The 26,048-nt window shown below is 40.0% G+C and overlaps 1 protein-coding gene across 4 annotated transcripts; it reads right to left on the bottom strand.

Annotated features, from left to right (window-relative positions):
- Positions 1 to 685: 685 nt before the first annotated feature.
- On the bottom strand, positions 686 to 24,725 carry gdpd5a (glycerophosphodiester phosphodiesterase domain containing 5a). 4 transcript variants are annotated; one of them, XM_029519258.1, is made up of 16 exons: positions 24,461 to 24,725; positions 18,706 to 18,880; positions 10,061 to 10,164; positions 9,854 to 9,947; positions 9,222 to 9,281; positions 9,003 to 9,101; positions 8,285 to 8,378; positions 7,350 to 7,495; positions 6,589 to 6,671; positions 6,264 to 6,414; positions 4,811 to 5,041; positions 4,372 to 4,517; positions 3,552 to 3,699; positions 3,049 to 3,131; positions 2,150 to 2,262; positions 686 to 1,661 (listed from the first exon to the last, which is right to left on the bottom strand). In XM_029519258.1, exons 2-16 carry the CDS (start codon positions 18,820 to 18,822, stop codon positions 1,570 to 1,572), a joined length of 1,761 nt encoding a protein of 586 aa, XP_029375118.1. In that variant the 5' UTR covers positions 18,823 to 18,880; positions 24,461 to 24,725; the 3' UTR covers positions 686 to 1,569. The 4 variants fall into 4 exon arrangements, with proteins under 4 accessions (XP_029375118.1, XP_029375119.1, XP_029375117.1 ...); XM_029519259.1 differs by having other exon boundaries at positions 1,530 to 1,661; positions 4,820 to 5,041; XM_029519257.1 differs by having other exon boundaries at positions 1,530 to 1,661; positions 24,466 to 24,725.
- Positions 24,726 to 26,048: the final 1,323 nt, after the last annotated feature.

Here is a 26,048-nt window from a genome sequence, read left to right as displayed (position 1 = left end):
AAACAGGGTATATTTTAGCATCCTTAGATTTTTATGGGTCTTTTAACAGTCACCATCCATATACAGTATAATACAGTTAAACAGGCGTTCTCTACTGAAGGTAACACCTGATCAGGTAAAAATGACTAACAACAATTTTAAGCATAAGTCAATGTGCCAATTCTCTTCTTAATTTTTGGTAAATTATTCAATAAATAATGTAGGTAAGAATTTAGTAAAAATGGCCCTATTCACTCTCATATAAAATGAAAATGGAGTGAGGCCTTTTTTATATTGCCACACAGACAAACATGTTTACATGTTACATCAGTACAAAGCACAGTAGCGTGGCTTTCTGCTGGAAGTATGGATTTCACTGTATGACATAATATTAGCAATAAAATTAATTATGAAAATAAACAGAGGACAACAAGGAGGAAAGATGTCTTTTATTGAAGAGCTGACATGTCTGCAGATAGAAATGTAGATGTCGTCTGAAAGTTCTACCTCTGTTATTAAACTATTTGACAAAAATATTCTAGAATATAATACTATTTTATTTATTTAGCAAAAAGGCAGCCATGTGAACGTTGTTATAACTAATATGACGATAAAGTAAATCAGTCATGGCATGACAGAAAAGGCAGAATCCCCCCCACAACCCCTCCTCTAAAAAGACAAAAAAAAAAAAACAACAACAAGCAACAACAACAACAAAAAAACAAACAAACAAAAAAACAAAAAAACACATCTACCCTGATCTGTCTGTCACAGTTAAAAGAGGAAATCAGCCATAATAGTGATGGATTCAAACAAAAAGTATGTTTCATGAGTCCAAACCCGATAAAACCCTCCCAGAGAGAAACAATAAAAACAACTTGTATTTACATCAGTGTATATTACAGAACACTACACAGCTCATTTCCTCTGTTATAAAACAACAGTGAAGTAAATGACATGGAAAAATACAACAGCACAGCTTTATCAGCTCAAAAAAACAACAACAACAACAACAAAAAAAACAACTTTTGAGAAGGTCACTGAAGCAAACAGAACAAACGGAAACCCTTCTTCATTATGAGATGGATATTTGGCCCAGTAATCACTAAATGTCAACTGGAATTATGAATGAGTGACTTTTCTAGTGACAAACACTCATACATATTCTCTATTCAATAAAAACTATGTTTCTACATTACAAAGTGAGTTTACATTTTAAAACTGTCACAGGGAAAAAGACATTCTAACCTGACTCTGACTCTGTCTGTCTGAGGGTGGCTTGGCCATGATGCCTCTAACATTTCCAGCAAGTAAGATCTTACAACGCCCTTAAAAGTAAATGGTAAATTACTTCAACACATTGTGGTTTAGACTGGCAGTATAAGCAGTATTATGGAAAAAATACTGATATTTTTATATTGATCTGTTATTTTAACCTCCTTGTCCATACTTGTATGTTATGCCATCCTCACTTCCTGGGAAGGTTCACTAATAGACTGATTGTTTACGTGTTTTTTTTCTCTTCTCCTTACAAAATTATTTTCCGTTGCTGTCAAAGCTCTGGAGTGAAGTTCACATTCAGTATTTTGTTCAGTGGCTGAGGCCTCCGTGGCTGTATCTCGCATAACCGTTCTCCGGATACAGAGAAAGCTCTTCTGTGCTGCTGAGGCCATTGTTCAGCTCTGAAAAAAGACCAGAGAAAAAGCAATACTGACACTATAACTGTGACCACCTATTGAGCTGTTAATGACAGCGATGACTTCCAATAGAAGCTGTTTTTTTTCTTTTGTACTATATTTTACTTAATACTTAATCATAGTTAATACTTACTATTACTTATACTTAATAATACTTGATAAAAGTTTGGACACACTTTCCTACTCATTTGAATGAGAAAGTGACTGGTAGTGGGACTGAATCTGTTTTATTTCTGCACCACCCTGTGGTGGTATTAAAAACTACACCTTCTGCCACTTGCATGTAAATCATTGTCAAACAGTATTTCCCCCTACAAACACAAAAATGACTGTGTAATAAAAGCTAAATGTGTGATTTTCCACCACAGGAGGTGACTTATTTGTGTTATCAAAACATTAACATTCATGTTTGATCCTTCCAGTTATGGGCTGAACAAAAGTATTTCCAGGTGTGGATGTTGGTGGAGCTTCACCTGAGAATATGAGCTTCTCCTTCATGATGTTGACGTCCCGACTGGAGCGGCGTGCCACTGCGCTCAGCATGATCTGCTCTGGGTTATAGTTCTGCATTCTGCTCATCCTCCACCTGTTACAGTATTACAAGATTCCACATGAGACAGTGATTCCAGCTATGTCATTACACCCTTTGATACAGTGATAAACATAATAGCCTATACATGTAATGGCGGCACAGTGAAAAAGAAGAGGTAAACAAGTGCAGTGACGGGGGGGCAGCCTTTGGGTGTTGGGCAGTAAAAGCACAAGGAGGACAGACGTGAGAGCAGAAACAAAGGCCCAGGCAGTGGCAGCAGTTACCTGATCATATGATAGCTGACAGATGCCAGGGGGCAGTGGAGGAAGGTTGCATGCAGATCAGGCGATAAGGGTAAGAATGTCAGAGGAGAAAAAAAGGACAGAAAGACAGTTACAGCATAGAGAGGAAACATGGAAACATCCAGAAGACCAAAGACAAAAACAAAGACAAAGAAAGAACAGAAAAGAGCAGAATGAACAGTCAATGCAGAAGCAGCAGACAGTAAAAGACCAAAGCTCAGGTGGTGTTTTTTTTTTTTTTTTTTAACAATTTAGTTCATTCTGAATATATCTGATTACACTATATATTCTTGGTGTATTTGTGTTTAAGCTCACCTCATGTAATTCAACTCATACAACGGTAGTATTTTTTTTTTTTATTGACTGAAAGAATAAATATATATGTATTGTCTTTATGGGACAGTAAAATGTATTTTATTTGTATCTACTTGTAAAGGCCTCAGGAGGTGACATAATTTCTAATTCATTATTTACAAGATGAATATAAATATATACAATATCAATATGGTGTCTATGTCACAGTCTAAATTCTACTTACTTCTGAAAACAGAAAATCCCAATGACAATGGCAAGGGAGACCAAATCTGAAGAGACCCAGATGAAGCTGTAAGCACTCTGGCTCTGCAGGACAAGGAAAAACACATATGTAGTTTCCGGTCAGGACCACTGGAGGTCCCCATCAGCATGCGTGTATCCTGAACCCAACACAAGACAATGACTAAGGCAAAAGCCTGCTAGACCGCTGCTTTTGAGTGCAGATCTGTGCCCTTGTCTCAACCTGTCTCAGACTCTTTTTCGGGGTCCTGTTGTTGTCTAACGCCATGCTGAGCTTCCTCATATTTCTCTACGTCCTTGCCCTCAGGTCTCGCTGGGCCCTCATCAGTCTCTGTGCTCTCTCTCCTGCTGTCCTCTTGTCTTGCTGTGTGACCTTGTATGTCTGTCTTTGTATCTGTGTGTGTGTGTGTGTGTGTGTGTGTGTGTGTGTGTGTGTGTGTGTGTGAAATGCTGGATGAGGGCTAAAGAGGAGAGTGTTCTGTTTACCATGAGCCAGATGGGGTAAGGCACCTTTCGGAGGACTTGGGGGGCATCAGAGGACACAGAAGGCACCCCGCTACACCACAGAGTGGAGTAGAGCCAGGGCTCATTCACTGGGTAGACGGTCACACTCACATTATTGGCCAGATACTCCCTGGGTGGAGAAAAAAAATAAATCTGCCTTGAAAACAAAGTCCCCCTCCCCTCTTCTTTACTCTGTCGGCTCAACGCTCATAGGAGTGATTTTCGTGTCTCTTTGTTTTGTCTGAGCTCACCAGTTTGAAGAGGTTCACTTGGGAAAACATAATTTCCATGCACCAATCAGAGCTTCATGCCACCTGAATCGAAGGCTAATGGTTGCTGTGGGCTCCTTTGAAGGTCAATATATGAAGTGTGACTGCTGCTGAATGTTTAAAGGTCTAGAGAAATAGATCAGGTGTAGGTGCTTGAACTGATTTCACTTTCACACTTTCACTTTTGGAAGATACTAATGGTATCAGTTCAGGACATGTATCAGACACAGCTCCTTCTCCAACCAATCATTTGATATCCAATCTCTTATACTTGGGAGAGAATTTGACTTGACATGGCTAAACAGCCCATCCTCAACCTCCACCAAGTCAACTAAAGAAACAGTCAGGGATTTGCAGCCAAAACAGTATATTAATTTGCGCATTGGAGACATTTGATATTTGTGTATAAATGAGAATATTGTAGATTTATAATGAAGTCCCCTTTCTCCAGATAATGCTAAAAAAACAGAGCTCTTTGTCATCATAATTTTTTGCTCCTTCCTTGTTGCCTAGCAGCCGACTCTAGCTCTTACTGTATGTCTTTGTGGCTGGCCTTGCCATAGTGGAGGGTCAGGCTTGTAATTCCTCTCTGCCTTATCTCCTCCACCGACAGCTTCTCATTTGTAGTCTGCTGAAGCCCTCGCACTCTCCCCCTGTCAGTGTCTGGGGTCCACGTCACCTGGCACAAATACATATGACATGAAAAGACCCCGATCAGACAGACTGCAGCATATGCTCCAGATAAAGGGGAATGAAATGAAATTGTAAAAAGGTGAAAGGTGCTCCTTGTAGGATTTTACTTCGGACTTTCACTCCTTGCTGAAAGTTCACTCTCCACAGTGACTTACTATATGAATGAAGTTTACTGCAGGATAACCCCAGAGGTTACTCTGTCTTTGCACCAATCTTTCAGCAGGACTGTGTTACTACAAGCAGCACCTTTGAGTGAAGGATGGTTAGAGAGGAACCTACAGTCCTCACCCGCTTCTGGGAGATGCCAGCTTTCTGCACAGCCCACAGTGTATCCATGAACCAGCTGCGGTGGCGTGGATGCTCTGGTGGGGGTTTTCGAATGTTAAGCAGCGCAGAGCTGTTGGCCCTGGCTGCCAGTCGCAGCATCTCCACCAGGCTGCAGACCGACTGGTTGCCGATTCTGCCCCGCTCCTTCGATGTCAGGGTCTTCACTGTCCAGTAGGGGTCACTCTGGACACAGGAGAGCAACAGAGAGGGGGATGTTGTGCCCGTACATGTCAGCAGTGTTGTGCACTTTACTTTAAAAAGTAAGAAGTTGCTGGTTATTTCTCTCAAAAAGTAACTGCATTAGCAATTGATTTACAGCGTTATAAAAGTAACTAGTTACCAGTGAAAGTAATTATTAGGTTACATTTTTGTATGTACCTTATTTAATTTTTTTCCCCTTATTGGAACTTTAAATCCAGCAGTTTATTATATTATTTATAACAGATGTTGACTAATGTACATTATAAATAAATGGAATGTGTTCATTGCTTTTTGTCACTGGCTATGTGTCTCTGCTATGTCAACCCTGCAATAGACTGGTGACCTGTCTAGGGTTACCCCACCGTCGCCTGAAATGCCAGCTGGGATTGGCTCCAGCAGCCCCTGCGTACCTGAGTGATAAGCAGTTGAAAATGAAATGGAATGGAAAATGGTCATACTTCCATGTTTACATGTGTATACAAAGATATCACATCTATGCTTGTCTATGTTTCTCTTCTATCTAAAGACTGCTAGCATATGGCCTCTTTTCCACATCAAAATTTCATTCAAAATAAATGCAGCATTTATTTAATGACACCCAATTTGAAATCAAAGGCTTTGATTGGCTTCATCTATGTTTTCTCTGCCACTGAATGTGGTTTCTTCCTGGGGTTAGACAAGACCTATGGCCATCATTGGGTTCATAAGACAAGCAGTTAATATGCCATCTGAGCAGCTCAACATTTTCAGGACAGGTTGCAGGCTGCGGTGAGTTCCAGTCAGGAAGGTAAAGTGTGGCTAACTGGTTAGCATGCTGATTTCCGTACAAGAAAATCATTAACATTGGCGTAGCTTCCCACTTCTTGAGATAGCTATGGGTGAGTAAAGGAATAAAGTGTGGTGCTCAATTTAAAACTTTCTTTTCCTATGGGAAGCAATCAGATTCTTCAATCTTTAAGATAACATGCTTTCCTTCTGCAGTTATGCCAGATAACCACAATATATTGTCACTTCATGGTGTAAAGTTTCACTCACTGTCTCTTACCACAAACATTTCTTGCATCACAGTTTTACATTTACACTTTTCAATTATGAATGATATCATCCAAAAAATGTTAAATGGTAATGGTAAAATGTTTAATAGCTGCGACTGATTTTCATGTACTGAAAAAGGAGCAAACTGAAATGAAGTTGATTCCATTACCTCCAAAAACCACTGGCCTGCGTTTAGAGAGCGAATCTCTGTCCAGTTGAAGAAAGAGGCATCATCAAACTGTCTGGCTGGAAAGACCTTCCTGACGTCCGTGGTTCGCCTCAGTGTGTGGTCTCGCATGAGGAATGGAACCCCGTCCAAACTGCAACAGAGACACAGTGGTCAGAAAGTGTTTCAACCGCATGCATTGTTGTAGCTGTCTAATTCTATTTAGTCCTTCCCACTAAGAAATCTAAATCTCAGCTGAGGGACAGATGAGTGTAACTTCGGAGCACAGAATAGATTAAAAATGAATCATTTATGTGTGATTGATAACCTGATCGAGACGTCGGCCTCCAGGGAGCTGGCTCCATGCTGCAGAGCTCTGTTAAAGGACACCATAGTATTTTCTGGAGCCAGCTGGAGCAGAAGGGAGACACACAGAAGGACAACGTTCAGTCTGGGCCGATCAGGTTATAAACAACACATAAATAGGGAGGCATGACTTATTTACTCCATATTTGAGTAAAGTAAATTCCAAAACATGGCACAAATATCAGCATTCTCACAGCATGTTTTGTTATATGAATAACACTTAAGAGTGAACTGAAAGGAAAGGAAGCTCATTGAGAGATAATTACCATAATTACCAATGAACAACGCACTGCCTTAAATATCAAATATTCAGAAAGTATTACAGCAGGGAAACGTATGATTTCAGGGGAAGGATGAATCACAAGGCAATTATTATTGTTGCACCAAATACGAAAACAGGAAAAAAAGAACCAATCACTCCCTTTGTTTTTTGCATTTTTAGCTTCACTCATCAGGATATCTTTTTGTTATATGTCATTTATCTAGAACCTCTGGTGAGCACAGGGTAAAAGCCATGTGATTGAAAGTGTGTGTGTGTGTGTGTGTACAATCTGAACCGATCTCAGTAGATCATTTGCCATTTTTTCCTCACATTTATCTCAATCAACAAAGTGTGCACCTGACAAGCCTTGGCTATGTCAAACTCCCCCCACAGAGCTGCACATCATCGATTTGAACAGTTAACTGGATCAGACAGTGAGGTCTGGCAACGCACCAACTTACCATAGGAGCTCCCCGTCGACCGATAACATCAGGTCGAGGGCTGAGGCCATGGCGGTCCATGATGCAGGGGCACGTGAATGTGAGCGGTGCTACATAGACAGCCAGGAGAATGACGATGTAGATCAGCAACACCATCATCTGGAAGTCTGACAGAGTAGCAAGAGCCAGTTTAAGGGTCACTTTACTCACTTCATCTGCCTACTATGCCAGAAATTCTGTCTGTGTTGATCAGTACTTTGTTTCTATTAGCAGCTTCCTGAAAGGAGCAAACAATTAGAATTGGAAATTTATAAGAGAAATCACAAAGAGGTCTATTTAGCAGGTATAGAATGCATGTCTGAGGAATGCTCACCTGGTTAAATCAACACACCTGTTACTGGAAATTGTGTTCATGCCACAAAAGCTATGATGAAAACATATTTCTCAGCATTGTGTTAAACAGAACCTGGGATCATCATTAAACAATACCTGGGATGCAATCTTTATGTAATATTGGCAGATTTATAGCTTAATTGCCAAAATGTCAGGCGGGGAACAGGAGAACGTTGGGCTGCACACTTGCCTTTCTGGTGACTGCTCATTTGCAGCCAGTGAGCACACCACAAACAGTACAAGCCTGGACTTAGCTTCTCTACACACTTACACACTATGACAATTGACATTTGGACATCATGACATGCGTCAGATATAATATCACCAAGATGACACAAACCTGGAGAATGGGCAGACCAGACTGCTATTTTGATTTTGCAGTAGAAAAGCTTGTCTATAGTAGAATAAAGTTGAAGCGTGTGCAACATTTGGTCTTAACTGTCTTCACTAAAGCCATTAAAATACAAACAGAAATTCTAAGTCCTTATATAAACCAATGGGAGCGTATATCCTGCCTAGTGGGAGACAGGCAATCTTCAAAGAAAATACAAGCCATCACTTACTGGATCTCTCTCTGCGCACCACATATCCAGCTACCAACCAGCTGACAGCTGTGACTGTCGCAAGGGCTCCAATGTGCAAAAATGGAGCTGTGGCCTGTTCATAAAACACACAAAAAGAGCGATGTTAACTGGTGGTTACTTATAAGAGAAAGTACCACAGTGTCAACTCTGAATATACTGATAAGGAATAGATGAACAGGGTTCGTTTGAAGCATGTCAGAAAGAATATACCATGTATCAATTGTGAAGGTTGGTCAAAGGAATTTTTGGACAAGAGTTAGACACAATTAAATGACTCTAAAATCCAAAATATAATTTTGGTTTTCTTCCTTATAAAAATTGGATGAGGATACAGGCAGTGACTGGTTAACTTTGCTGGAAATAGGTTAAAAAAGTTAGCTGGGTTCTGTCTGAAAGTTATATAACACACCTCACAATATAGATCAAAGTTCAAAATGCTCATCTAAGCTGACTGTCTACTGGCTATTCATCTTAGATAGCTAGACATGAAAAGGATATCACTCTTCTCATTCGCCTTTGCCAAGAAATCCAATTTAGAAGATATCGATAAAATAAATTTAAAACATGAAAAAAAAAAAAAAATCCTTCAGCTTTAGAACAAGTGCACCACATCACTTGAAGATCTCATTTAAAACTAAAACATTTATCATTCCAAGAAAAATCATAAAAGTAAAGGTACAGAGCGCTTATGATCAACCTGCAGAGACACCAGCAAGATGTCCCACTCGTCTCCCCATATGTCATCAACAGAGACGACACCAGAGACAGTGGTGAGGAGCGTAGCCAACACTCCAATCTGTCGATAGGAGACACACAATGATGCAATGATGAAATTAAATGCTTTAATTACACAAGTGTGTTGTGTGCGTGTGTGGAGAAAATTTATGGTGATAATTTAAGACGCGAGTCACTGCACCTTGTGAACCCAGTAGAGGTTCAGCTGCTGGCCCAGGGATATGTGGAAGAGAGCTAAAATCTGAAAAAGGACCAGAATCAATAAGACACATCTTAAAAGATCAATAAGGCATTAGTGAGGTAATATTTAGGTTTGACAAATACATGATTGTATAATGGTCACAAAGCATCAGAAAGAAAGGCAGATAAAATGCAAAGGACAAATAAATAATATAGATTATGAATAATAGGATCCCCTCACCAAATTATTTTTTTTTTCCCCATTTCATGTTCTGCTGTGATCATTTGTATTATTGGTAGCATTTTTATTTTTTTTTTCAACATAAATTAAGTTTATTCTTGGTTGATCTTTATTTAGAAAAATGTTGTCTGAAAGAATATGGACGCACTAACTTTGTTATTGTTTTTGTCGTTTTGTTCTGAAATCTCTTTACAGCATACGACTGTATAATCACTTTGTCTTCAAATTAGCCAAAACAGCAGAGTGAATATGTGAAAGCAGTAAATTATAAATGATCTGACCTATGATTTGGATAGCACTGACCCTCTGATTCCATCTTGTCCGTTAGTTGGGGTTGCATGCAGTACTGCATGCAGTATATTAACATTAGCAAAGGAAATGCTGAGTGTTACCAGTAAGAATGTGATGTAGCTGAATCCCACAGTGGTGGATGCGAGGATGGGGATGGTCTCATCCCTCCACTCCCCAGAGCGGTTATACACGGACCTGCAGAGTGAAAAGGTAGAGGCTGACTGATCACTGCTGATGCTAATCACATCCTCATCACACATGTTGGTCCTCAACAGCCTCAGTCACAGAGTGAGGAAAAGCTCACTCACCAATTGAACTCGTTGAAATCATTTTGAGCCACCAACCAGAAGTAGGCCCAAAAGAGAAGCAGAAGGAAAGAGCTGCACAAGATGAAGAACCATGTACACTCCCACTGTGAAAGAAACACAAACAACTGTTTTCCTTTTTCTGGGTTCACTTTATTTTTCTTATTCCATCCAGAGAATAACAGGACTGTCTATAAAAGTGGACATAGATCTCAGGTCTGAAAAGTGAAGCCAAGCCAACTGAATTCTATCAAATACCATCAGAGGTTGACTCTGCTGATGTTAAAAGAAGTCAGATTGTACTGAAATCAATGGGAAAATGCCCCTATTTACTTGATTTATCATCTCCGCAAACCTTTTGCTAAAGAGTTTATGTTCTCAGTGTGTAGTTTAAAGTGCAATTTACTGTAAAATAAACCTTAAAGGTGTGCATTACAGCGAGGCTACTGTATGGTTGACAGAAAGTATCATAAATGATGGCCTGTTGGAAGAAACAGAGCAGGAGCCCACCCCCTCCGCCAACACACACACACACTCCTCCAAAGCCCCACCCTCATTTCCTAATCCAAGGTTCTCTCCTTTAAAAAAAATGACAATGGTAATTTTACAAGCTGGAGGCTTTAGAACGGCAGCTCCCAAACTAACGTCAGTTGTGGTGACCAAAAACACAGATAATTACCACCATACTGTGAAGTTATCCCCAGCTCAGTGGAGTATAGCTTCCCTCTCATATTCACAAACAGGGACTTAGAATAAATGATAGCGTTGCTCCTTGGCTGTTTGATGTGTAAATATACAACTGAGTAGAAACAACACATTCATCAAGTGTAAAGAGAGACAATGGAGTTTATGCTGTTTGTGAGTGGCCAAATAAATCATTCTTTTTCACTTTTGTACATGTTTAGAGGGGCAAAGCGTGTCTTAGCTTGGCTGAGAAGCATACAACCCTATTTACCTGAACAAGGAATCAATTTAGACAGCGATACATTCTCTCGTGCAGTATGCACTCAGAAATGAAAGGCCTGTTAGGAACTACACACTGATTTTCTCACTACCAGGTTTTAACCCTGTACTGTACAGTTTTCCGGCTTCACATGTGGGGCAAAGGTACAGAGGAGAGTGTTTGCAGCACTCAAGGACTCTCTCCTTCAGTAGTTAACAGGATTAGCATCTAATTCCCTGTGAGAGGAGGCACACAGTATGATAGGCCGGTCAACACATCTTGTTGAGAACTGATGAGCTTTGCACCCACTGTGCCTGGACGCACATTTCCAGTGGCTTATATAAGAGGCTGGGAGACTATTAGATGTGTGCGCAGGTACAGAGCAAATGGCTGCACTCATGAAGGAGTGGAGTAATATTACTGATGGCTAGTGCTATTAGTCAGGAGAGGAGAGATGCATCAGAGAATGTCTTCTAACCTGATGCAGGAAATAGAAATATGGACATAGAGGCTAGGATATGACAGGTACATGGGGATTTTAAACTGATTTAGCAGGAAGTCAACTAAGGTCTGTGGTTTATTTATGGCCATGAGGCACTTAGGCAGAGTCACACTGGCAGTTAAACTAATGCAGCCAAACAAAATTTTGATTTAGTCACATGTGCGGTCTCCATAGATACAGCATCCTATGATAATGCTGTCATAAATATTGTCCTTTAATAAATATATACATACATTTTAAACTAAACGATTCCCCAGAATGTCACTTAATCTCCCCTTGGTTCCTTTTCTCCCTTTTGATCCTGGTATCTACTTCGGCCGGTGGACTCGATAAGGAGAATGTACACCTGATGACATGTAATTGGATGTAGGTGAAAGAAGCTGCAAAATAAACTCTAGCATAATTCCGCTGATGGTATCTTATTATTACATTTTCTGATATGCCCCAATTTCACTGGGGAAGTTAAGTAAATATCACATTTTAAAGTCTCTCGTTTGTCTGCGTGGCTCTTCAGAGACTGGCTATTTGGTATATTAAGATTCCAGTAACAGGTAGAGGGTCACTGGTTGAGGTCAGAGGAAGGCTTTGACTGAAGTAATCCTGGCTGAGAAAATCTTCTTTGTGACAACAAAAAGCGACAGAAAGAAGCTTGTTTGTCAGTAACAACACCTTCAGTGTAACAGTGATCACTGCTCAGCTCCAGTAGGAGTGTCCATGCGGCCTTGACCAGCGGGGACACTATCTGACTTCTAATGATAGATTTTGAAATGAATGAAGAAGTTTGTGAATATTCTCCTTTGGATTATCCTGTCAGTGAAATGGCTGATACAAAAGACCTCAAGTGGCAGACCTAATCACTGATTTTTCATTATAGAAAAAAAACAAAAAAAAACAAAAAAACATTTATGCTTTTGTCCTACCATCATACTTAATTTGATCCATTGACCCAAAGTGTGAAAAGACTGAGGCAAACACCTCTGTCCTACAGCCCTGTTAGCTGTACACCTGACAGTGCTGATAAACCCTGATTCTGGCTCTGATGTGCTGGCTCTGCCTCTTTTTTCCTCTGGTGATTAATATTCATTAGAACTGTCTCTATCAGACAAGTTCAGAGTCAGCTCAACATGGGAGCCTGGAGAAAACATATGTCTACATCACAGACTTTCTATAAAGAGAAGCCAGTGCCACAGAGTCTTACATTTGCGGCTCCACTTGTTGTAAATCAGTAGATCAGTTTGTATTGAAGTTTATGGGAAAATGGCCGGAATTCTCACTTATATATGACTGACAGACTATCCCACCCAGTCAGGATAGGGTACAGATCAGGCCAGATCAAGCCCTCACTTCTGCTCAGCTCAACCTTCTCCTCCAAATGGAGGAGACACCTTCTGGTGTCTAAAAACTAACTTGGCAACAGCCAAAGTACTGGTCATTACATTACTGTTCCTCCCTTGTAGAGTCATGCTGTGTATCACATGTTGAATCACTAGGTTTCATAGATAAAAAGCTACATTGTCCTAGGACATACAGAAATAGTTAGTTAATAAATACATGGATATGTAGATGCATATAAACCCTGCATTCAGTGATTTTAGATCTCTCTGTGGTATCAAACATGATTAACGTCAGCATTAAATGAGCTGAAAATTCACTTCTGCTCAGACTCTTTGTAACATATCCGTAGATGCCCCTGGTCTCCAATAAGCGAGACATGTAGAGTTTCAAAACAGATGGGATTATTTTTTTTCCTTAAACAGGGTGACAACTATAGGCCACTATTCCAGAGTTTACACAAATGATACAAACATAAATATCGGTGTGTACCTCGTTCTGCTCACCAAGGGTGCTAGAACAACATAACTGCTCCACACATGCTCCTGTCTACAGCCTCTATACAAAAAGATGCCAGAGAAACTGAGATAAACTGAAGAGAACTTAAGAACTAGAGGAATTAAAAACACATTTCAGAACATATCACAAGTCGTATAATGAAAGATACACTTAGATTTTACTCATGCAATTACAACACAAGGTAACATATTAATTAATGCTAAGTTATTCATGAACATAGCACTGGTGTCACTGCAGTCATTTGTAATTTCTGCCTCTTTAGAACTTTAGAACCAGCTGTCTTCTGTTGGCTGCTGTTTGCTGCTCATCAGGTAGTGTCCAGTCACAAAGCACACTTGCCTGTTGCAGCTGGAGATGAGGTTGGGGAAAGCGGCGGGGGTGAAACAGAACAGGGAAGTGTTGGCTGACAACGAGGGGGTGAGCTCATCACACTAAAGCTGGGCGTTTCAGCCACTGAATTGATTGCTCCTCCATTCTCTTCGAGCACTGTAATGCTTCTGTGGACCTTGAGGCCACAGAAAACATTTGCCACTGCACACACAGGTTCATTACTCAAGGTTTGTAAAAGAACAGGAAGTCATTGAAGCTGAAATCGACCCTGCAGTCAAACGCTCAGTGTTTATAAAAGTAACATGTGCTGCAGTGTAAGCAGACATGAATGCTGGCCGCTCTTATGTCTCTGCCTCTGTTCCATGCAGTGTTAATGGAGCGAGGGAGCAGAGGGAGGTGACTATGTGTTTGTGTCTGTTTCTTTGGGTCAGCACATCATCAGCGGCCAATTCACACATTCAGTAAATGGTCTAATTTATGGCCGAGCCACTGAATCTCTGTGATAAGACACCCAGCAGCAGCATCAGTGACTGGCCAGTGAACACTGACCACAGCTGGGCGTCTGGGCCTGCAGCGCACATCCAAACACTGCACTGATTCTGTTACTCACATTACAGTAGGGATCATTTTCCCCACCTCACTAGAGTCTACTCGAGAAGTTCCTCAGGAATTGAAGAGAAAAAAAAATAGATAACAATCTTTGGTACATTTGTATTAGTTGGGTTTAATAATGCATTTTCATTTTGGTGCTAACTTTAAACAAACTTAAGCCCTTCTCAATGGCTTTCTGAACACTGTACAATTGTGACAAGTTTTAAGGAACTGACAGGGATTTATATTCACAAGAAGGGTTTGTGAAGGGTTCATTTTCTGAAGTATTTCAATAGAGAGCTGAAATATCAATTTCCCTTGAGGGTGGTCACGGTGACGTAAGGTCTATGGGATGTAGCTTGTAGACATCACTGATTCAAAAACTATGTTCTGTGATTAAATCAAACAACGAAATACCACAGTCAAGTGATGAAGCCATCTTGTCATGAAAAATATAATAGAAATGTAAGAGGAGCCTGTGTTGCCATAATCGAAAAGACTTGGTGTATGTTGGGTTTGCTGTGCGGTTGCTTGCTTGTGTAATTCTCTGTTGCCTTTCACGTGGCTTGGCCTATTTACTTTAGCCTTCAGAACCACAAAGTGGAAAGAGTTCATTTCTTTCTGAGGTAAGGTCAGGTTTCAGCGCAGCCTCAGCAGGATTGTGGAGCCTATGGTTAGTTTTGCTGTACAGTAAGGGCTGAGCATCTCTGTTCTGTTTTCTCCTTTCAATCCTGTCACTTGTTTTTATCGTTTCAACCTACATTCTGGTAAAACTCTTGCTCATGTTTTATTCAAACAGTAGGGGTGAATGTCTTGATTGGCACAGCTGTAGGCCACGTTACTACAACAGCTAAAACATCATAAGCGTTTTGCAATTATAAGCAATACTTATTACAGTTTTTTCTGAATGCTTAAACGCTAACCGAGATTCTTATTGCGCAATTTCGAAAACTATTGATCTTTACAGCAAATCCACTCAATGAGTTTGCAAAACTAAAAGCATACATACTGCTTTGCAATCAAGTCTGCAATTTTGTAACACACTGTAACAAAAACCATAGGTACAATCCACTGCACAGCACTCTTTTTGCGGTACTGTAAACACAATTCACTGCTTTGCACTCACTTTTCAAATGATCAACACACTCCTAGCAAAACTTGTATGGCTATTATTTACACTATTTTGCCAACTGTCTGGCACACTGTCACATGTGAAAACTATTTTAGATAATTAGTTCACCTTGCAATCAGCCTAAGCACTATAAATAAGCCACAGGTAAGCTGTCCGTATGGAGTACAATGGAGGGAGCAGGAAGAGTGAGAATTAGAGGAGGCTGAGGAAGAGGACATGGGTGAAGAAGTAGGAGGAAGAGGATGACAAGGACAAGGAGGTGAAGTTAGAGGAGGAGCAAGAGGGGGATGAGGAGGGGGAAGAGGAAGGGTAAGAAGAGTAAGAAATAGATATTACTGATGACATCAGAGCTACAATAGTGGACCATGTAATCAACCATGGAATGACCCTGCCGCTACAATGTAGCAAGCATCATACGGACATTTCAAAATGAGAATCGGTTAGTATAGTCACTTTGCACTTTGCAAGTTTTGTAGCACTGCCATACTCTAATGAGAAACACAACAATACCATACATTTAAAAATACTGAAATGGTTACTTTACAGAATTGCTAACATCCAGATGCTGGGGGCAGAGGAAGAATGGTCACTGCAGAAGTCAATATGGTGATTTCAAATAATTCCATAAGGCTACGAGGAATACAGCAGCGCATAATTGAGGATGACACCACCTTCCAAAACATACACATCCTGAGCATTTCTGTATTATCTTGTGTACTTGTCCACAACAGAATCCGAATGAAACAAATCTACAGAGTCCCTTTTAAAAGAAACAGTGAATGTGTAAAACAACTGCAATATGACTATGTGCACGTAAGCTATAGTATCATTGGTACTGAATCTGGAAGTGCATACTGTAGTGCTGTGCTGCATTTGTTTTGTCTTTTCCAGAGAGTGATGGAGCTCAAGGCAGATGCCATGGGCATCATGAGCTGCTATATATTTTCCACTTGGCCAAACACCTGAATGCTTAGTTGTTAACACTTCAATCAGGAAGTAAGCACTATAAAAACACCAAAGGTGAGCACCCTTTTTCTTTTACAACAACAATGGAAGGCGCTGCAGAGAGAAGAGGAGGTAGAGGGAGGGTGAGAATGAGAGGGGGAGGAAGAGTGAGAGGTAGCTGGTAGAGGAGTTCACCAAAGAAGACAACAAATTTCAAATGAAATCAGAGCAACCTTAGTTGATCGTGTCATCAACCATGGGCTGACAAAAAGGCTAGACAGAGAGTGCAGCCCAACTTGAGCCATTTTACTGTCGCCTCTGTCATCCGGACATTTAGACTCGAGTACAGTTATGTAACCAAAATTTCTTTCACACTATGTAGTACACCCCACGTCATAGTGTATCAGTTGGACACCTATTTACTTCATGAATGGCTGATGTCATACACTACCTGTACACATTTCCTGTACCATTTACTCTGCTGTGGGGGAAATATCTTTAGGCTGCATTGTCCAATATTTGTTTTCTTGTTTTTCTAAAGGGCAGAGAGATGCAACCATGGTGGAGAAAGGGGCCAAATATTCACCGGGGTGCAGGCGCTTCTTCCCTCGATGTCTGGCAAGGGAAGATATTGCCTGTGATGTGGACGAGGCGTTGTGGTCAGACCCAGCTGTGCGGCAAGATGCTGCCTAGTTATTTTTCTTGCCTATATTTTTTCTGCTATTTTTTTTTTTTGTGAGTGTATTGTTGTTCACTCCAATGTAAATATATTTGCTGTGCATAGGTTGCACTGCCTTGTTTGGTGAAACATAAAATAAAAGTTTCAACAGCATGTGTGTGTATCTGTAAATATTTCTGTGCATGTGAACAATCTGAAGAATTTTCTACAATTTGAACTATTTTAGTATTACGGCAAAGCATACTGAAGGTGAGAGTGCTTTTAAATTATGCCCAACAGTGTGTAGTTGGTTAGACAAAAATCTGGTAATATGAATGACGTGTGTCACTTGGTGCAAAAGTTTAATTTTCATAATGGTATATGTAGTTTTGGTTGCAATGCAGTGCTTCATTTTGCAGGATATATGAGGTATTTTGCAGTTTGGGTGTGTGGTTTTTTGAATTGTGTTAAGTATTTTGATAAAACCACACTAGTTTGCAACATTGTGTTTTAGCAAATGGAAAAAACTGTAACCTCACTAAAACAAAGATACGTGGCAGGAAAATTATTGGACACCGTGCCATAATCAGTGTCCCAAGACAACGTGGTGGTAACATCACTATGTGTGCAGCTATAAGTCGAAGCCCATATAACACTGCACATATTATTACACTCCTGGACACCTTACATGACATGCTCACTAATGTTCAGAGAGCAGAGCAGACCAGATACGTCATCATATGGGACAATGTTAGTTTTCACAGGGCTGCTTTGGTCTGCAACTGGTTTACAGATCACCCACTCGTCACCCCATACTCTCCATTCCATCATCCCCATCAACGTGTAGCCATTTTATAAGAAATGATTTTTCCCCCTGTGCCTTGGACTAGAGGACATTGCATGTGATGTAGACAAAATTTTGTGGCCCGACCCAGAGAGATGCAGACTGATTTTTTTCTTTTTTCTCAGTGAAATTACTATTTTGTGTTGTGACTTGGAAAAGAACACGTGTGTGTTTTGATGAGTGTAAATTAACACCAATACTTGAAGTTTGGATCCCTGTACGTTTGCAGAACTATGACAACAGTAACTGACATAACCTACCTTGTGCACAGAGAAAGCAAAAGCCAGATGTGCTTTTTATTCATACCATCAGTGTGTAGTTGGCGCATTGTGTGCTTATTAATTTGATGGCTTGTGTTAACTGTTTGATACTAAAATACTATTTATATGAAGGTTTGAAGAGTTAAGCAAGGTTTATTAGCTTTTTCAAGAGAACTACAATGTTTTGCTAATTTGGTAAAAGGTTTCCTTATTTGTGTGTAGAGTTAAAATAGCTAATAGTTAAAAAAAATGTGCTTAAGCCATCAGAAAAAAACGGTATTAGTGTTTACTTTGACCTACTGAAAACTATTAACACTCAATCTGGCTCCAATGACTATATTCATTTCTTAGTTTTGTTTTGAGACTTTTGTCTATTGTAAAAAGGGGAGAGGAAACAATTTGACATGGTACAAAAAGTCTTCACTGTACTGGCATGATAAACACAATTAGAGGCTGATGATTTGAAAATCCATCTTGTAATAACAATAGAGCAGTAACACAACAGGACCAGTAAAACTAAGCAACAACATTCAAGGTTTTTCCTGAATGCTGTTATGATTACAATTTTCAGTGATCACAGGTGTTATCTTACCCTGGAGCTGTCGTCTTGGGAACGTTGGTAGCGTTTCCAGCGGCAACCATAGATCCCAGTGACAAAGGACACAAAGACCTGCTTCTCATAGACCTGTAAGGGTTGGTGTTTCACCATGCTCCTTCAGCCTCAACGCACCACCAGTCTGTTAACATCCCACAAAGGACTGTGAGTACTGTAGGAGAACAAAGAGCTGTTACAACACAGAACAAGCTTTCAGTCTTATGTACAATTACACACAGGTATATTTCCTCAAAACACCGAATATGCTCATAGGCCTTGGTCCTTGTTTAGACTAACAACACACTGGTCAATAGTGAGTCATGTCTGGGACAGACATAATAGTATGGTATAACCTTTACAGTAACCAGGTCAACCTTTGTTAATTTATGGCTGTTGAAAAGTAGCAAACAGGCATGGGTAGGTAATTAGTTCCTATCTATAGGTATGACTTAAACCTTAAAATAAAAGAAAATTAAAAAAAATAAAATAAAAACAGCATCTGATAGAGATGGGGTGTTGTCCTCAAACAGAAAAAAGCTTGTTGCCTTGGCGGCTGGTAAAAATGTCTTGGCACTGAGGCTGCTGTTTCGGCTGCTGCAGAAATCTGTGTGTTATTTATGGCGTTTAATAGCGAAACTCACTAGGGAGGGCAACATCATAAAGACTCAAGCCCCACAGTCTGAAAGAAGAGGGTTACAGCAAACAAGAACCTGTGAAACATGCAAACATAGAAATATGTGCAGCAATAACAACTTCACCCCACAATAAGGTCGCGGGTTCAGTTCCCAGCCAGTTCCCATCCAGACATGCATGTTTAGGTTGATCAGTGACTCTAAATAATCTGTAGATCTGAGTGTGAGTGTGAGTGTTCGCTCATGTCTGTATGTCTCTGTGTGTTTGCCCTGCTGTGTGACTTGCCACCTAGCAGTTGTGCCCCGCCCTTGCTCGAGACACTGGCTGGGATTTGGTCTCACCCTAATCCCCAACCCTTATGGATAAGCGGTAGAAAATTAGTGCGTTTCTCCACTCCATCCAATAACTCTTCATAATCTTCAAAATTCATATTTAAACAAGAACACGGTAACTGGCCAACCAACTCAAGAGTGAACCAGTGAACCTAGTAAATGTTACAACATCAGGATAAACATTTTAGCTCAGAAAACTGTTGTCCTTTGGTAATAATACGGGTAAATAAAATTAGATGCGGAAAATATCCACATTAAAAGATTGATGTCTGAGATGTAGAAGGATGGTCATCACAAAGGAGCTCTATCACTCATATGCAACATGGGTTAGAGGGGTTATGGACGATACTCATTAGAGTCAACATATTTAATATCCTTTAATGAATTGAACACTGGACTATGCAGTTGGATCAAAATTAATTTAATCTTTTCAAGCATCAGTTTCTTCAAGTTCTTGCTCATGTACACTTTTCACTTTAGACCACCGGACTTCTGTAGTGAAATTGATCAGCCAGATTAGAAAGAAATATAAATAAATTAAGAAAATATAAAAGAAAGAATGCGGAAAACACACAAGCCTTGCACCGAGCTGACCACCCCAACAGACAATCGTCTATCCAGCTGACACCTGATGCTCAGTTGGTGGACAGCTTTTTGAAAGTGAGGCAGAGAACTGAGAAGGAAGCTGCTTCTGTTATCTGAACCACACTCAGTAGAGAAATCTGGAAAGACTTGGTTAGGCTTTCACTCATGCTGCTGACCTAAGGGTGGGCAGTCTCACCGCCTCAAACAACATCACAATCAGAGTGATTGTGTCGATGACTTTGGAAGGCTCCAGAGACAGGCAGCTGCATGTGTCACTGGTCACAGTCACGTGTCTCCCTGCCGGCAGCATTTTACCCACCCGACAAGAGAAGATGGATGAAGCATACACCTTTGTCACACGGACAACAGGACTGTGTCATAAAAACAAGGCCTTCTTGTTCAATTTAATGGGATCAATGTATTGGTACAGCAGGGGTAGAACTACAAATGGGTTAGAAAAGCAATTTAAAAAGCCCACCCTCATGGTGGCTGCTATATCTATGGCTAAGGTCCTGGGCCATCCATAGACATGAGGTTCTCTTGACAGGAAAAATAAAAACAGAACCCAGTGGATATAAACTAGTTATCATTTTCTTTTTTTTTTTTTTTTGTTTTCTTTAAATAAAAGGTCGACTTGTCCAGGTCGCCCAGAGTAAGCAGCATCCCTGTGACGTAGAAACGGAAAAGTGGTAGAAGATGGATGAATGGATAAATAAAAGGCAGCATTGAATGGCAATTTGTCTGACATATAAAGGCAGATAAGGGCATGTTTCCTAGTCAACAGTCCATAACAAAACAAACTGCTCTTTTGTCCTTATCCCCATATGGAGAGATGGGGGATCAGACTGAAGCTGTGTGTGTTTGTATTAGTGTGCTGTTCATCCTGTTTCTGTATCACTTCAAGATTTTCAGAAATTCAAAAAACTGGAACACACTATAACTATGACCTGCTGGTGTTACAAGAGGAAAAGTCACCAGGTCACAAAAAACATTCTTCACGGCCCTTGAGAATCAGCATCAAAGAGTATAACTGTCAAGAAATTTCACTGTGAAACGCAAATGTTAATGGTAATGATCAGTAATCATCTTATGACTGTTGCATCACATCTCACAGGAAAATGACATGTTTGCTAGCCAATATTAAAATAAAATCTGCAGCTGGTTAGTGCTGACGTTGTTGCAGCTAACCTGGTTGCCATGGCATACCTCCTCCCAATCACTGTGGTTGCTATAGTAACAGTCATGGCTTGGTTACATTAAGGCACTAAAACTACTTGGTTGGGTTTAGGGAAAATGTGGTTATTTGGGTTTTAATAAGAGGATCCTCAACATTAGACGATCAGATGATTAGGTGATCTTTGTTGTCACTGTTACAACATCAGCATTAACTTTGTTTAGCAGTGATAGAATCAATAGAAACCATATATAGAGTACATCTATATATACAGCATAAACCATAAATTTTATATGGGAATGGGAATCGAACAGCACTCTCCTGTGTTGTATTGCCTCCAAAATCTAACTATGTTTTAATACTGATATCATGCATTGCGTTATACAGGTTTTCTCAGGGGGGGTTGTTTATAATATATTTGTTTAGGATTCAGCACTAACCTTAATCTATACAACAGTCTTCAGAGGGAAGAAACTGTTGTGCATACAGTACACCTTGCAGTTCATCATCCTTTCAACTGTTGATTGTTGATTACTCTGTGGGAACTCCCAGGCCTGAGCCGTGATTCTGCTGTATTCTGAAGAGTTGGCAGATTCCCAGCATTCATATCCTGAGCCCATCCTCAAACAAGGGACAACTGGAGCTGAAATCACAGGGGTCTTATTCCAGCCAGGTTGGTCTATTGTCTCTGGGGCTTCCTACCCTGGTGTTGTTGTCACAGAGCTGAGGTCATAGCGAGGTAAAACAGATATCTGGTATGTGTTAATTAAATGGATGTACAGCTGATAAAAGTTTTCTTTCCATATCTGCTTTCCTTATCCTGTAAACATAACCTTGACTGAAGGAAATGACGTTATCTAGGCATAGATTGTTTCCTTTTTTTGGGGGGGGTCTGCATTTGTCCTCAAATTGGTCGTTTCCTAATGTGGATAGAATGGAAAAGATTTTCTCCGGAGGCACAAGTAAATGTTTCTGTCTGACATCAGGGATAATGCTCCAGGAGTCAGATATTTGTAAGAAGGCCAAGAAAACGCTGAATGAATTAATGAATGAAAAGGCTGAAGGAAATGTCGGTTTAAAGTGAAAAATACTAAAGAAATTAAAACATTACCTTTCAGTGTTACTGCAGAGCTTTTCTGGATTTTTAACACTTGACACTTGGCAGAAAAGATGCATCCAAGATCATTGGCTATACTCTCTTGAATATCTTCAATATAAACTCTCTTTAAAGCATAGCCAGTACTACACATATTTCTGAGAACATCTCAGTGAACGCCGTTTTTGATGACGATAGACCCTTGAGAGACGAGTGGAGACTGGGATGATAATACCTCCCTCCTCAGGGCATGAAATAATCTGAATCATATACTATGATCTTTACAATCTCCAGGTCTCAACCCAATCTTCCATCTCTGAGAAACTGTGGAGTGACTGCTTGGTCGTGTTATCCCCCGCCTATACTTCACTGTCCGCGGTTGATTGTGGTTTGCTATAGTGTGTGCTGTAATGAGTCAGCAGGGTTGGCAGATTTGATTGTTGTAGCTACAATAACAAGAACTGTAGAAACTCCACTGCTCTAAAGTCCCTATTAATTTTTAATGTTTCTTTTAGCTTCTGTTCCTGGTTTCCTGTACAAGCCTGGGAACTACATATATTAAATCTATTACTGCTGCATTTTACAAGATTGGTCAGCTCCTTCACTTCACACAAAACAGTGATTCTGCTTGTTACTTGGCGTTACCCAGGTTCACCTGCAGAGCCTACATGTGTGATGAAGCTCCATCCTGACGGCCTTCTGCTGGCCAGTGATTCAGATGGCTTCAGGCCAATTTGCTCTCAAGGAGTGGCCATTTACCTGAGAGTACCTTACAAATGCTCAGTTCATTGGCAGCTTCCTGTCACCTGCTTACATTCACTGTCTTGCTGTGTCAAAGTGGTCATTGAGGCCAGATTTGTGTACTCATTGAATAATAATACAATAATCCACTAAATCTCGTCCAACCAACTGCCACAGACACTCTGCTATATCTGTCTATTACTCGCCTTTTATCTCAGTCACATTTTTATTTCCAGGCTTCCATTGTTCACTCTTTCATGAAATTTGCATGTGCATGTATTAATAATGTCCTTAATCTTCTAGTGGATTTAGCCAAAAATAGAGTTTCCATTAGAGCCACATGATCATTGCCCTCAGAGATGTGAGAGCATGGACCAGAAACATAACTGCTGTCCGCTCTTGTGTTGATGCTCAACTTCTGTTATCAACCTGTATCCATCAAGTGTTCAGAAGATGTGTGTTCCAGTCAATTACAGAGACCTGTACAGCAATACCTGTCAACAGTCTGATTTAATAAAGATAACATAAATCAGACCATGTAAGACACACTGCATGGAGATGAACCACAGCTGGATGTCTTCTAATCAGATCTAGGAGCAATAAAGGCCAAAACAATGAAATTAAAGCTTAATTCTTTTTATCCTTAAAAGATGATGAGGGTGTTGTTATATTTAAAAAAAAATGAAATTTATACAGCAGGTCAAATAATCAGTGCTTTCAATTCCCTCATTACAAAATTTCAGTCAAGAGGCCCTATGGGGATAGCAACATTTATGTAGTTATTTTGTTAGTCATTTTAAATATAGGTCCAAACCCTGACAATAGTGTACCGAAGTTGTGAACAGTAATCTGCAGCGTTGTCTTCTTGAAGCTGCTCAGTAAAATCTCTCTTATCTCAAGGCCGCCATCATTCACAAGAGCAAATGCAAACTAAGATAATTTTCTCACTATAATGTATTGTGTTGTATGTTAAATTACACAGAGTGCAGTGACATTATCAACCTGATTCTCTGTCGAAACGGCCCATATTATTATTCACGTGAATGATTTTTTAAAAGTATGGATGAAGTCTGGGAAAACACAACCAAAGAGAACAGATCAATGAGTAATTCCACCAGAAAAGTGCCAAGTGACAGTTCGCTGGATTATCTTGTATGAAGATAATCCGATAAAGTGCGCACAAACACTTACCTCACCTCCACGACAGTCTTTCTATCCCACACTTCAAAACGGCCGGAGCTCTCAATTAATCGACTATTTCCGTAATTGTTGCCATAGTTCCGATTGCTGATTTGCGGACTTGACGGATTGAAAACTCGAGTCAGTGAAGTTTTTTTGAGCCACAGCGAGAAGACTGATGGCGCACATCAGCCGAAACCAGCAGCCTGCACGGCATGAACGCACCGCGTATGAAAATGCAAAACTTTTCTGTAATGTCGAGAAACTCTCTGCTGGAATAAATAACTGGCAGCAGTGGTCACACAGAAGAGGTAAAAAAAAAATGTAATCCTACCAGCACGGTGTGGGTGGAGCTGATGCACACACTGTAAAAAAGTGTGAGCGGTACGTTAACGTCACACAGTGTCAGGTGGTGCGTTTAATAAAAGAGTTTTTTACAGCTTGCAACTGTGATTTTGTCCCAGGTAGGTCAGTATGAGCCGGGGGGGATTGGGGGAATGGAGGGAAGTCCCATTGTTGTTCTTATAACAATAGACAAGAAAGAATGTTTTCATTAAATAATTATTAAACTGTGAATAACCTCTTCAGTTGAAGATGATTAACCCTTGGATGAAACTGTGAGGCTGAATGATACATATGGCCACTTCTGGACTAGAGTCCATTTCATACCCTTTATATATATATTTGGTTCGTTTGGCCTGATCATATCAATGCTATGAAGCCTGAATCTTTAAGGTTAGTGTTCAGGTTTAGGTGAACTTCATTAAGACAGTACTAGCAGTGCACAAAATAAATACATATACTGTATAAATACATAGAATTTCATTCACTGTTTGGACATTGGTTTTGCTCTGAGAGGTGAAGCCAAAGCTGATGAGTTATAAACTTCTATCTAATGCCCATCAGCGGGAGACTCCACTGGTTGTAAAAAGAAATCAGATTCTATTGAAGTCGATGGGAAAACGGTCTTCTTATGACTGACTCGATTTATTAGCCTAGTATTATTTTACAAATTAATTTATTGTCCCAAGTGTTCAGTACAACAGGATGATTTTTTTTAATGATGGCCCCATTCAGAGTGATTGCTGTGTTATTATCCATTGATTGGTCAACTTTTTCCATAACTATTTCATTTCCTAGTATGTAAATCATGTTAACAGCCAAAGGTGTTTTTTAGAGCCTAGTAACAGAACTAGTCAAATTAATGACTCACAGCTGAACTATAGCTGTAGAAGCTTTTGTAAACTAAATTATTATCGATCATTCTAAAAAGCTTGTCATAAAGTAACATGTTTCATTTGAAAATCTCACCCCTCTCCACTCATGAATTTTAAGAGGTACATTTGAAATTATGACTATTACCATTTGAGTGAGATAATACTGGATGAGATGTTATTTGACTCCTCTTAGACTTGTAGCACCTCCTGTAACAGTCAATTTTGAAAACTAGGAGATGGAAATTTCATGGTCTCAGTGAGGTTGGAAACGTTTCTAAGAGTGTTAAGTCAAGTACCTTGGTCTTCTTGGTATCTTGGTGGGTGGAAATGTCAGGAAGGCTAGATCAAAGGGGGGTAAAAAGAAAAACAATTTAATTAAACCT

This window comes from Echeneis naucrates, chromosome 14 (assembly GCF_900963305.1).
Source record: "Echeneis naucrates chromosome 14, fEcheNa1.1, whole genome shotgun sequence".
NCBI lineage: Eukaryota > Metazoa > Chordata > Actinopteri > Carangiformes > Echeneidae > Echeneis > Echeneis naucrates.
This window is presented reverse-complemented; position numbering and strand designations above follow the sequence as displayed.

Excerpts from the sequence above, each read along its gene's own strand:
- gdpd5a (XM_029519258.1), bottom strand. The coding sequence starts at position 18,822 with ATGGTGAAACACCAACCCTTACAGGTCTATGAGAAGCAGGTCTTTGTG. Across the intron at positions 8,379-9,002 it reads TCTTGCTGGTGTCTCTGCAG|GCCACAGCTCCATTTTTGCA; the intron begins GTTGATCATAAG and ends TTTTATGAACAG. Across the intron at positions 4,518-4,810 it reads CCCAGAAGCGGGTGAGGACT|GTGACGTGGACCCCAGACAC; the intron begins GTAGGTTCCTCT and ends TATTTGTGCCAG.